Genomic DNA, 14,280 nt, shown 5'->3' on the forward strand with positions numbered 1-14,280 from the left:
GCCTAATGCAGCCTTCCCCTCGCATCCCTGGTTGAAATCAGCTAACTCAGCATGAACTGGGTGCCATACTTAGCGCCTTTCTGCTCTGCACGGCCGAGTTCCATACTTGACACTGAATTTGTCAACTGGGTCATTCTTCAACTTGTTTACCGCTGAAGCCCACTGCACCAGAGGACATTTGACTGCACAGAATGAAGTCAGGCTGTGACATTGAGGGAATGCGCAGTAAACGACTACAAGAGCTGTTACATTAAGATCCCTGGTTTAACTGCAGCTCCAGTCTGTTCCTGTCACAACCATTTGTTGGCAAAGCACCAACAAGCCAACAGCCAGCCAGCATCTGACCGCAGCCATTACCTGGACTTGTTTACCACTTCCACGCCATGATGTGCGAGTCAGCAATAAACCCGCAAGAGCACAAGCCAGAAGGCACATCTAAATTAACACTTTCCAGATGAGATGTGGGTTACAGCTCCAGGCAGACAATATGCCGGCAAGATTTTAAGGCCGGCCAATTCCAATTTCACTGAAGTGAACAAATCAATGATAAGGCCAATGACTTGTAGCAGGGTTGTGTGCAGCAGTAGGACTTTCATCCATAAACTTTTTTTTTTGGGGGGGAGAAAGAGAAATCAGTTAGAAAGCAGTAAAGAAAATGACTATTTTGTATTTTTTGTTTTCTTGCTTTTAATTTTTCATCTAATTTTCTCTCCACTTCTCCTGAATGCACTGACTGGGGTACACGGGTGCCCAATGACTGGGGTACATGGGTGCCCACTGACTGGGGTACACGGGTGCCCACTGACCGGGGTACACGGGTGCCCACTGACCGGGGTACACGGGTGCCCACTGACCGGGGTACACGGGTGCCCACTGACCGGGGTACACGGGTGCCCAATGACCGGGGTACACGGGTGCCCACTGACCGGGGTACACGGGTGCCCAATGACCGGGGTACACGGGTGCCCAATGACTGGGGTACTTGGGTGCCCACTGACTGCAGTACATGGGTGCCCACTGACTGAAGTACATGTGTGCCCACAGTCCTCTTGTGTGGGCTTGGACAATGAGTGTTGAGCCCAGTCCTGTTCTTGCCTACTGGCCAAGTGCAATTTCCAGCAGGGGTCACTAGATGCCAAAGAGGCAGAGGAAAAAATCAGCCATCGTCCCCAGCCCAATTCATTTTAAGTGTCCCGTGCTGGAGAGTTTGCTATGCCAGGTCAATTGTGACTCCTGCCTCGGTTCAATATCCCGCCCACACCCACACAAAAAGGGGACAAAATCAGACGGCACTCCATGATTGTGGATCACCGACAGGAGTCAGCAGCTTAAGGGAAGGATAGGAGTAAAAACAAAGTATGGGCTGAACAGATGGCTGTCGGACCACATCGAATCATAGCTCACACTGAATGAGGTGTGAAAAAGTGAAAGCACTGAAGATTGTGCTTACCAGAGGGAAATGCGTTCCTCGGTTCAGATTAAGTATTACAACAAAGTGCCAATGTTTTACTGGAGGGCTGAGTGAAATGACAGCATCTGCTATGTACACTAACATTGCGTTCATTGGGCTTAAATAATTGTTGGTATAAAGAGAATTTGTTATAGCATGGCAAATTACCAGAGATTAATGGGGAACTGGAATGGAATGTTCCTCTCCCAGCTGTTCCTGTTACTGGGCCCTATTATAATGAGATGGCTTAATTTAAACCAAACTGATCTGCACGTTAAAAAAATTGCAAGGACGTTTATTATTATTATGTGCATATATATATAAAATATGTGCGCGTGTGTGTACATGTATCCACACATACACTAGTTGATCTCCCGCAGTGTCGCACTTGGGGAGTCAAGGCCAAGTTTAGTACACAGGTGAAACTGGGTTAGAGAGCAGGGGATAATTGGACCAGGGCACGAGAATGTAATTGGTCCCTGCTTTAAAATCATACATTGTGTCCTTATTTTTGTGTTTCCGTTATAAATTCCCGTGTCAATATTCATAATAGAAATTGCTGAAGTAAACCCGTCACGCTGTAATTACACCCTCCTGCCAGTTGTGGCACTGTAGTGTCTCCACCGGGGTTGAGGAGGGTGTCATTACAGCTCGACAAGTTACACATAAATGTGGACACAGAACGTCATAATGGAAAAAGTTGACAGGAAGTGTACACAGATGCAAGATTATATATTATATTTGAATTAGGCTATTTATTGATAGTCCACTGCCTGTAACTTAACGGTATATGGTGTCACAAATTACCTTCGACCTCCAGTTTCCACATGCTGCTTTCTTTGTTTCCCCATGCCACACCACCTGTGACTTGCTGAAGTAACAGTGCGATCACCCATTTACACTGTGGAACCACTAGCAGTAGCCAGTGCTCAGAATCTGTCCCGTTTACAATGTGTGGGGCATTTAAGGAGACTTGCAGCAACACAGGAACATCTGCACAAGTTGCTTTAAAGTCCTATCTGTGACATTACCAGCATGGCCTTGAATCGTGGCTGATGAGGTGGGGGGGGGGGGGGCAAGTCCTACCGGCCGCAGGGTTTGTCTCTGTAGTCCGAAAATTACTGTTGGTAATGTCATCCTATGAACACTTAGGGAGTGTATATCAATTCCTCTCTCCGTCATTTTAATTAAGGTATGGAACTTGTTTAAATCAAACAGGTGTATATCTCCATTGAAACGGCAGACAGGGGAGATTAATACAAGCCCATTAAGTGTTCATACAATAACATCACCTACTGTAATTTTTACTCTTGTGTGCCTTCTCTACTCTGAAGCTCAGTGGCCAGTGCACTCCATAACTTTCTGGTCTCTGCATGGCTGGATTGTACCAGCTCCTCACGTTCCATCTGCCCATTCCATTACATCCAGCCATGTTCTTCATTTGCCTTCCTCTTGATCTATTGTCAGCAACTTTCCAGTCAGTAATAATCCCCAACAGCATTCCATGTGACTCCTGAATAAGGTATCTACAGGTCTGCCTGCCTCCTCGTCATTATCAGTCTCATCGCTTCTCTCTATTTTCTTGCGGACCAGCAATATAAGCTAGTCACTAATAAATACAATAGGGAATTCAGGAGAAACTTCTTTACCCAGAGAGTGGTTAGAACGTGGAACTTGCTACCACATGGAGTGGTTGAGCCGAATAGCGTAGATACATTTAAGGGGAAGCTAGATAAGTACATGCGGGAGAAAGGAATGAAGGATATGCTGATAGGGTTGGATGCAGTAGGATGGGAGGAGGCTCGTGCGGAACATAAACACCGGCGTAGACCAGTTCGACGGACTGGCCTGTTTCTGTGCTGTAAATTCTAAGTAATATGTAATTTAACGCAATTGTTGGCCTGCACGGGATGGAACAGAAAGCTTAAACCGTCCGCAGCCAGACAGAAGCAGCAGCTGTTTACGTTTGATGATGGAAGTGCTTAAGCATCGGCACAGACCATTTGGGCCGAACAGCCTGATTCTGTGCTGTACATTCTAGGTCGTTCTATGTAATGCTTGGGCTCCAGAGGAAGGGAACAACCCCGTAAGCGCCTCACTACCCCCTCTGGAGGTAGTGCCACCATACAAACAGTGTCACAGATTAAAGGCCCTGCTTTAAAACGGGCTGCACGCCGTAAATAACAACAGGTGCCCTGCCAATATTTACACTGTAGGCTGCCAAGCTTTGCTCTCACGGTTTGTTATTGGACCTGCTCAATTTCACCTGCTGCCTTGTGCCTCCCTGCCATTATTATTTAGAGATACTCTCGCTCATGTGAAATGCACACATCAGTATTTGCCAAACGCTGCAGAAAATGTGTTTTTTTTAAAAAAAATCATTTTGCAGCTTGCAGAAATAGTGACAAATCCCACACAGTTAATCCACTGCCCTACTTGGGATCTCACCGTGGTCAAATGGTAGTCTGCACATATCCTGGGGGAGGGGGCAGAATGTTATGGTTGGAGACATCAGCAAATTGTGAGGAAAAGTATTTCTGCCGCTTGCTGGAGGGCTGATGGCTTGAAGTGATCCCAGTTATTTGGCTCCATGCCAGTTAGTAGCCAACACTGTTCTCACAGCAGGTGGGATAAGGTCCATCAGCAAGAATTTACTGTTGACAGTACTAACTGATGAATGCTTAACACGTTCGTACAACATTCTTTTGTCTGCTATTTTAATGCAGGCATTAATCTGTTTATTTTAACTGGGTTAGCACCTCTATTAAAATAACTAACAGATAAACGTCACAAAACGCATTAGGCATCCGTCACCTAATATCACTGATGATAATTTCCAGGCTAATGTTCCTTTAATACCCAACAAAGATCTCCAAAATAGCAAACCCACACTCTATGACTGCAGCCTCCCATGTCCGCTCTCCCCCACCCGCCTTCACCAAGGAGAGCAGTCTGCTCACAGGAAGTGGCACAGATGGTCTCTGTGGAATATTCGCAGGCTGTGCTGCAGATTTCCTCTTTTATAAGACTATAAAACATGAGGATTCATTGTTCACTTGCATCCTGCAGGCCGGCTGTTTGCTCATTGCACATGTGCAGCAGCTGCCCAGCTGTCAGTCCTGTGGTACTGCTGATTCCACCAGCAGCAAACAAAATATAAAACTACCTAAATACCTCCCCAAAAACCACACACACATGCCCAACGCCGTCACAATTTAACCACTGTGGAATAATGTAATAGTTACCTCCCCGACATTAACAGTGACAAGGTAATGGCACCCCCCAGCTTCCAGAATCAGGGGCACAGCAATAGCTCCCCATCCGAAGGCAAAAACAGAGCAATAACATCCCCCTCTCCCAGCAAAAGGAGTAACAGTGCAATACGTTCCTCCCAGAAATATTAACAAGAGAATATACCCCTTCTCTATAAACAGTAACAGGGCAATAGCCCCTGCCTAGAAATAGTAATAAGGCACTCTCATAGAATCAACAGCCCTATAAACAAGTACAGAAATCTATCTGAAGTAGAGTGAAGTTCAGTGATATCCACCCATCCTTCCCTTGGACTCGAGACCTCAGTGATATCCATCCACCATCTATCCTTTGGACTCGAGGCCTTGATGATATCCATCAACCCATCTATATCTTAGACTCGAGGCCTCAGTGGTATCCATCCATCCATCTATCCCTCCCTTGAAATCGAAGCCTTGGTAATACCCATCCATCCCTCCCCTGGATCTCAATTTGCCTTTCAGGCATTTAACAATCCTGTTTAACAACAACTGTTGAGACAATTGTTGAAATTCACAGTAAAGATTTACGATGAAAGTTGGTCAATAGAATGGGTTCACTGGTTAAGGCTGAACCATACAGAGCAAGAACCCAGGCTCAAATGCAGTCAGTGCTGAGTTAGCTATTGTCGCCTGGGATAACAGTAGGAACACTACGATCGGCCTTAATGCTCCTGGAATAGGGAGGGTAAAATCAGTTTCTGCTCCTGAATGCTGTCTAGTAATCCATGAAGTGTGTATGTTCAGGTGTCTGTTGAGGACAAGGTTTCCTTCCATGGGAGAATAGCTTGTTGACACTAGCAGACAAGGCTCACTTGAGCAAGGAGAGCAGGATAAGAGGAAAATGATGGAAGAGGCACTAAGCTGTAGTGCCCTCTACTGCTTCAAGTGCACTGGGTCGAGAGGCAATTACTCTGGCGGGAGACTGACCTGAACCTTTGGTGACCACGAGCTTCGACTTGCTGCGAACACCATCGCCCTTTGTCGTGTAGGCTGCCACGGTGATGAAATACGTCATTTCTGGCTGCAGCCCAGAGATGACCATCTCCTACCATTGGAAACACATATTATTTTAAAAATGAGAAGATAATTAGGAATCTAAATTGGTGAAATCCAACTAATTTAAACAGACCCATGTACAAAATGAACACCGTCAAATTAAGAAACATACAACATGCAAATAAAAACTCAGAGCAGAATTCTTTTGCACAAACACTATCCCAGAAGTCATGGCAGGAAACATCCTAATATTAATCCTTGAATTCTGCTGGAACTACTTCATTCTTCACGCACTAGTTCGGCTGGCATTCAGACTTCAGCTCCTTTGTCCAGAGACTCATCTAGGCCAGGCCACTGGCTACAGCGCCAGTTGGAGACATGGTACCAGGCCTGCGTGGGTAGGTGACCCACCTTTAGTGGCACATCTGTATATGGATTATAGAGTGACACTGGCGGGAGGTAGGGGAGGGACCTCTCGACTGGAGATTCTAAATGTTGAGAATACCTGTGAATTCTCTACCCCAGAGGGCTGTGGAGGCTCAGCCATTGAGTACATTCAAAACAGAGATCGATAGATTTCTAGATATTAAAGGCATCAAGGGATATGGGGATAGTGCAGGAAAATGGTATTGAGGTAGAAGATCAGCCATGATCTTGTTGAATAGCGGAGCAGGCTCGAGGGGCCGGATGGCCTACTCCTGCTCCTATTTCTTATGTTCTAAACACTTTTAACAAAAAGCGAAAAGAAAACAAAACACAGGTAACAACAGCCATGCAAATTCAGCAAACTAATATTTGTAGCGTTTCTGAACGTCAAGAGACACCAATGGCATTCTGCGGGAACAGGAAAACACAAGAAAGTGCAGGGAATCAGGCATTTTCTGATAGATTTACTCACATATTCTGCTGTGTCGTCAGTCTCCCACTGAGCAACGGGAGGAAGGCAAGAGAAAGAGAGACAAAAAAAAGAGAATCGAGGATGAAGAAAGAGTTTCAAGGCATCTATGGTGGTTTTGCTTGGAACAGGCTCAAAGGACACAAAGCCCTTCAAGAACCACAACAGAAAACAGGCACCACGATGAGAAAGCTGAATCCTAACGTTCACAGTCAAGAGGAGGAGTAGTGAGATAGTGTGTCAGAACACTGTCCGGTCACCTCTGGGGCTCAGGCTGGCATCCAGCACAGATAGGCAAGATGAAGGTCTTCCTCTCCAAGAACTTTGGGGGTGAAATTGATCTTCAGTGACTGTGCAAAACGGGCATCAGCGAATCGGTGGCCTGTTTTACACTCCACCCAATTTTCTTTTCAAAAGACAATCGTGTGGGGGGTGAAACGGACTTCCCGTTCACTATCGCTCACTTTGCGCTATCGTCGAAGACCAATTTCACCCCCATGCCTAAAAAACCACCAAGGGAAATGGGTGTCAGCTGAGTTTACGAGAGCGCCCTCCAAACTACCAAAAACTTATCAATCGCTTTCAAGATTTTCCCCTTTTCTACCCTGCTCTCCAGACTGTACCGACCAGCTGAGGTACAGTTTCATGGGTTTTAGCCACGCTCTCAAATCTTGTCCCAGTAGCTGGTTTTCAGGTGTCAGGTTATATGTTCAAGTGGGGGGGGGGGGGCCGGGGGGGGAACACAGTTTAGCCTGATTCTGTCTTTATCTGGCTTCCATGAACAGGCACGCACACTCAGACACACACGCATATACACTAAGATACGCACGCACACTCAGACACACACGCATATACACTAAGATACGCACACACACTCAGACACACACGCATATACACTAAGATACACACACACACTCAGACACACACACATACACTCAGACATAGAATCATAGACTGGTTAAAGAACGGAAGGAGGCCATTCGGTCCGTTGAGTCTATGCCGGCTCTCTGCAAGAGCAATCCAGCTAGTCCCACTCCCCAGCCCTATCCCTGTAGCCTTGCAAATATTTTCCCTTCAAGTACTTATCCAATTCCCTTTTGAAAGCCACAACTGAATCTGCCTCCACCACCCCCGCAGGCAATGCATTCCAGATCACAACCACTCGCTGTGTAAAAAAGTTTTTTCTCATGTCGCCTTTGGTTCTTTTGCCAATCACCGTAAATCTATGTCCTCTGGTTTTTGACCCCTCTGCTCAATAGGAACAGTTTCTCTCTATCTACACTGTCCAGATACTTCATGATTTTGAACACCTCTATCAAATCTCATCTCAACCTTCTCTGCTCTAAGGAAAACAACCCCAGCTTCTCCAGTCTATCCACGTAACTGAAGTCCCTCATCCCGGGAATCATTCGAGTAAACCTCTTCTGCACCCTCTCTTAGGCCTTCACATTTTTCCTAAAGTGCAGTGCCCAGAATTGGACACAATACTCCAGTTGTGGCTGAACCAGTGATTTATAAAGATTCATCATAACCTCCTTGCTTTTGTACTCTATGCCTCTATTTATAAAGCCCAGGATCCCGTTTGCTTTCTTAACCGCTTTCTGATCCTGCCCTGCTACCTTAAAAGATTTGTGCACATATATCCCCAGATCTCTCTGTTCCTGCACCCCTTTTAGAATTGTACCATTTAGTTTATATTGCCTCTCCTCATTCTTCCTACCGAAATGTATCATTTCCCACTTTTCTGCGTTGAATTTCATCTGCCATGTGTCCGCCCATTCCACCAGCCTGTCTATGTCCTCCTGAAGTCTATCACTATTCTCCTCACTGTTCACTACACTTTCAAGTTTCGTGTCATCTGCAAATTGTGAAATTGTGCCCTGTACACCCAAGTCCAAGTCATTAATATATATCAAAAATAGCAATGGTCCTAGACCGACCCCTGGGGGACACCACTATATACCTCCCTCCAGTCCGAGAAACAACCATTCACCACTACACTCTGTTTCCTATTACTTAGCCAATTTCGTATCCATGCTGCCACAGCCCTCTTTATTACATGGGCTTCAACTTTGATGACAAGCCTATTATGTGGCACTTTATCAAACGCCTTTTGGAAGTCACCACATCAATCGCATTGCCCTCATCAACCCTCTCTGTTACCTCATTAAAAAATTCAATCAAGTTAGTTAAACAATTTGCCTTTAACAAACCCATGCTGGTTTTTCCTTTATTAATCCGCACTTGTCCAAGTGACTGTTCATTTTGATCTGGATTATTGTTTTTAAAAGCTTCCCCACCACCGAAACTGACCGGCCTGTAGTTGCTGGGTTTATCCTTACACCCTTTTGGAAACAAGGGTGTGATATTTGCAATTCTCCAGTCCTCTGGCACCACTCCCGTATCTAGGGATGTTTGGAAGATTATGGCCAGTACCTCCGCAATTTCCACCCTTACTTCCCTCAGCAACCTAGGATACATCCCATTCCGACCGGCTGACTTATCTACTTTAAGTACAGCCAGCCTTTCTAGTACCTCCTCTTTATCTATTTTTAGCCCATCCAGTATCTCAACTACCTCCTCTTTTACTGTGACTTTGGCAGCATTTCTTCCTTGGTAGAAAAAGATACAAAGTACTCATTTAGTACCTAGCCATGCCCTCTGCCTCCATGCGTAGATGTCTTTTTTGGTCCCTAAACAGCCCCACCCCTCCTCTAACTACCTGTTTACTATTTATATGGCTACAGAAGACTTTTGGATTCCCTTTTATGTTGGCCGCCAGTCTATTCTCATATTCTCTCTTTGCCCCTCTTATTTCCTTTCTCACCTCCCCTCTGAACTTTCTATATTCAGCCTGGTTCTCACTTGTATTATCAAACTGACATCTGCTTCATTTACTCTCTACCTCTTCTGTCATCCAGGGAGCTCTGGTTTTAGTTGCCCTACCTTTCTCCCTCGTGGGAATGTAGACTGCACCCATCTCCTTTTTCAATTACAGTTTTTCCTGCCAATCTTTGATTCCAATTTACTCGGGCCAGATCTGTTCTCATCCCACTGAAATTGGCTCTCCACCAATTGAGTATTTTTACTTTAGAGTGGTCCTCGTCCTTTTCCATAGCTATTCTAAACCTTATGATACTATGATCGCTGTTCCCTAAATGTTCCCCCATTGACACTTGCTTCACTTGGCCTGCCTCATTTCCCAGAACCAGATCCAGCAATGCCTCCTTCCTCGTTGGGCCGAAAACGTACTGGTCAAGAAAGTTCTCCTGAACACACTTCAAAAATTCCTCCCCCTCTTTGCCCTTACTCTATTACTAGCCCAGTCTATATTAGGATGGTTGAAGTCCCCCATTATCACTACTCTATGGTTCTTGCACATCTCTGTAATTTGCTCCTCTATATCCTTCCCACTAGTTGGTGGCCTATAGACTACCCCCAGTAGTGTAATGGCACCTCTATTGTTTCTTACATACATGTACGCACACACATACACTCAGACATACATGCACGCACATACACATACACTCAGATACACACACATACATACACTCATATACACACATTCAGACATACATGCACACACCACACACACATACATACTCAGATACACACACACAACACTCAGACAAGCATGCACACACAGAAACACACACTCAGATACACACACACAAACACACACACATACCACACGGACTACAGCAGTTCAAGAAGGCGGCTCACCACCACCTTCTCAAGGGCAATTAGGGATGGGCAATAAATACTGGCCTTGCCAGCGACGCCCACATCCCATGAACGAATAATAAAAAAAAACCATGCGTACACACACGCTCCCAGTAGAAGCCACTGGATAGTGATGGGGTGTAGACATGATTTTTTAAACCCCTCTCCCAAGGCAAGGCCGCTGAGACCAAATGTAGTACCCCCCCACTGTCATCACTCAGGCTGAGACCATTTGAGTCCACACGGACTAGGGAATGAAGCTGGGTCTTCCCGGTCTGTATGGTTCAGTTCCACATGTAATGATGTCTGCAACTGAGCCATCAGGGGTGGCTCCATATTTGACGATGTAACTCATACAGAGCATGCTGAAGGGTCGGTGAGTCTGGGCGAGGAGGTACGGACTGGTATGAGATATATTTTCAGCGCAATGAATCTGACCTGTACCAACATTTCAAAATTTGCAGATGACACAAAACTTGGAAGTGTAGTAAACAGTGAGGAGGATAGTGATAGATTTCAAGAGGATGTAGACAGGCTGGTGGCATGGGCAGACACGTGGCAGATGAAACTTAACGCAGAAAAATGCGAAGTGATACAGTTTGGTAGGAAGAACGAGGAGAGGCGATATAAACTAGAGGGCACAACTCTAAAAGGGGTGCAGGAACAGGAAGATCAGGGGATATATGTGCACAAATCATTGAAGGTGGCAGGGCAGGTTGAGAAAGCAGTTAAAAAAGCATACGGGATCTTGGGCTTTATAAATAGAGGCATAGAGTACAACAGTATGGAAGTCATGATGAACCTTTATAAAACACTGGTTCAGCCACAACTGCAGTATTGTGTCCAGTTCTGGGCACCGCACTTTAGGAAAGATGTGAAGGCCTTGGAGAGGGTGCAGAAGAGGTTTACTAGAATGATTCCAGGGATGAGGGACTTCAGTTACGTGGATAGATTGGAAAAGCTGGGGTTGTTCTCCTCGGAACAGAGACGGTTGCGAGGAGATTTGATAGAGGTGTTCAAGATCATGAAGGGTCTAGACAGAGTAGATATAAAGAAACTGTTCCCATTGGCAGCAGGGTCAAGAACCAGAGGGCATAGATTTAAAGTGATTGGCAAAAGAACCAAAGGTGACAGAAGGAAAAACCTTTTACACAGCGAGTGGTTGTGATCTGGAATGCACTGCCCGAGGGGGTGGTGGAGGCAGATTCAATCATGGTCTTCAAAAGGGATCTGGATAGGTACTTGAAACGAAAAAATTTGCAGGGCTACGGGGATAGGGCGGCGGAGTTGGACTAGCTGGATTGCTCTTGCATAGAGCTGGCGAGGACGCGATGGGCCGAGTGGCCTCCTTCCCTGCTGTAACCGTTCTATGTTTCTTTGATCACCAGATCCAAAATTCTATGGACATCATATAGTATATTTTATGAACTTGTGCTTCCGACTTGGGGCTTTGTGCGCCAGGTGCACTTGTTGGTAATTTGGATGGTGACGCCTTTAATGGCTGGAAAATCGTCAGGAGGCTGCTGACCCGACCGCCTGAATTAGCTGGTCCACAAAACCCTGGGCCGAAAGCATGAACTCTTAAAATTGACTTTTATTAGCACTGTAGCAGACTGGGTTTTCATGGATGTTACCAGAATTCAGAGGATGCAACTATTGGGTAAGATTGAGCAGGCTGGGTCTGTTTTCTCTGGAAACGAGAAGACTAAGAGGAGACCTGATAGCAGTCTTATGAAGGGATTTGAAAGGGCGTACGGGAAGAAATAGTCTCCACTTATGGGTCAGTCCAGAATAAAGGGGGCATAAGTATAAGATAGCCACTGACAGATCAAATGAAGAATTTAGGAGGAATTTCTCTGCACAGAATGTGGAACTCGCTGCCACATGGAGTGGTTGAAGCAGGAAGCATTGACACATTTAAGGGAAGCATTGACACATGCATACATGAGGGAGAAGAGAATAGAGGGATATGGCGGCAGGGTAGGAAGAGGCTCATGTGAAATATACATTCACTGGCATAGACCAGTTGGGCCAAATGGCCTGTTTCTGTGCTGCAGATTCTATGTAATTTAATGGTCATGTATGATACGAAGTCTGGGCAGAACAGGTTTAATGACAACAAACAACTGAGTTTGAAAGTAAGTGCATGTTTAACAAATGCAACTCTACTTTGCCAAAAGGCCTTATCCCCCACATCAGGACTTTGAAAAACTGAGATACAAATAAGCAATTTGCAAATGCTATAGCGCGACCCATTTAATCATTCATTCAGTGATTAAATCTAAATCTAAATCTAAACCAAATAACAGAAGACATTGCACACAAACAGCATTACACACAAGTGATTAGATTTTGTCTGTGGTTGGATTTTCAGTTGATTGATTACAGTTGGTGTGCTGACCATTTAACTCTACGCATGGAACAAGAATCTGTACTAAAGTGCTGCCCTCTCAGCAAGAATTTTACATAAAAGGGTGACTGGGAAGGGGTTCAGCTCACTGCAATTCTGTACAAATGGAGCAAAAGAAAAGGGGTTTGATCCATTGGAATTCTATACAATGCGAGTGATTGGGAAGAGGTTTGGCCAATTGAAGTTTCAAGTTAGAATTAAGTATTTGCTTAATCAGGAGTTGACTATATTGCTATGTTATGCTATATATGTTTGGAGGAAGATGGGACTAACCACAACAGCAAAACCTTAAACTTTATATAGTTCCTTTAATGTAGAAAAATGGAGGGTGGGACTGATTTATATAAAGGAAAACATCCATTTACATCAGCTGGGAGAGGGAACCTTCTATTTTGCATGTTTTGACATCAGAATATGCACTGGAATCATGCAAATTTACTAGAGTTTGCACATTTTTACAGGCTTATTGCTGGTAACAGTGTACAAGCTTGTGTGTAATGTAACACTACCTTAGCTGTTGGGCTCAGGGCAATGTCCTGTCAAAGAAGTCAGCATGACTAATATCAAAGAAAAATATTTATATAGCATCTAATCACATCTCTCAGAAACATCTTAAAGCACTTCACCTACAATCAATTACTTTGAAAGGCATTGACTATTGATTTGTAGTTCAACACAGCAGCCATTATGTACACAGGATGATCCCACAAACAGCAATGAAATGAATGTCCAGGATACCAGGAGAACTCCCTGTTCTTCTTCAAATACTGCCATGGGATCTTTTACATCCACCTCAACAGGCAGACAGGGCCTCAGTTTAATGTCTCATCTGAAGGACAGCATCTTTGACAATGCAGCCATGGACTACGGGCTTAAGTTCGGGAATGGTTCTTGGTCGTACAACTTTCTGATTAAGAGGCAACTGAGCCCATAATCACTGAAATCTGTAGAAGCACAAGGAAGGAAAGAAGGACATCCCTTACCTTCACAAGGCCAGAATGCACTGGATCATTAGGCAGGGTGTCTCTGATTAACCATGTTTTGAGGTCTGGCATATACCTAGGTGGCCCTGGAGTACTGACACATGACTTCCAGGGGCTCAATACAAGCATTCTGCATTCGGTAGGTGCTGATTGGGATTAACTGCTTCATTCTATCCAATCTGATAACTTTAATTTGTTACTGGACCTTTACTTTAGGATATCAGTGTAGACAGACCATCTGTTCTGGTTAGTGGTGCCCTCTGCCTTGTTGGGAAGGCACATGTAGATGCTTGTGCTGGCCCTGGGCTTTGCCCAATCCCATCAATTACTGGTGTGGTCATCGCTCGCCTCTATAAGCACAAAATTCTACCCCCACAAAATGTATTAGTTTTAGGTAATATATCACATTGAAGAGGTTTCACAAACACAATGGAACTATCGGCCCCAGTTCTTTCTGTATTAGGTCAATGTTTCAGTCATCTGTGACTCCATCAGCAACCACTACCATCAACCTACAATTGCTACTCTGA

At 44.9% G+C, this 14,280-nt stretch overlaps 1 protein-coding gene across 1 annotated transcript in view; it reads right to left on the reverse strand.

Moving 5' to 3' along the window:
- LOC137299396 (receptor-type tyrosine-protein phosphatase delta-like) overlaps positions 1–14,280 on the reverse strand; it is a 424,076-nt gene that overhangs the window by 111,588 nt on the left and 298,208 nt on the right. The window contains exons 13-14 of the mRNA XM_067968105.1: positions 6,638–6,664; positions 5,671–5,788 (exon numbers count right to left, since the gene is read on the reverse strand). Of these exons, the coding sequence (XP_067824206.1) occupies positions 5,671–5,788; positions 6,638–6,664 (145 nt within the window). The remainder of the gene's footprint in view (positions 1–5,670; positions 5,789–6,637; positions 6,665–14,280) is intronic.

The sequence above is a fragment of the Heptranchias perlo genome, chromosome 29, assembly GCF_035084215.1.
Source record: "Heptranchias perlo isolate sHepPer1 chromosome 29, sHepPer1.hap1, whole genome shotgun sequence".
Lineage (NCBI taxonomy): Eukaryota > Metazoa > Chordata > Chondrichthyes > Hexanchiformes > Hexanchidae > Heptranchias > Heptranchias perlo.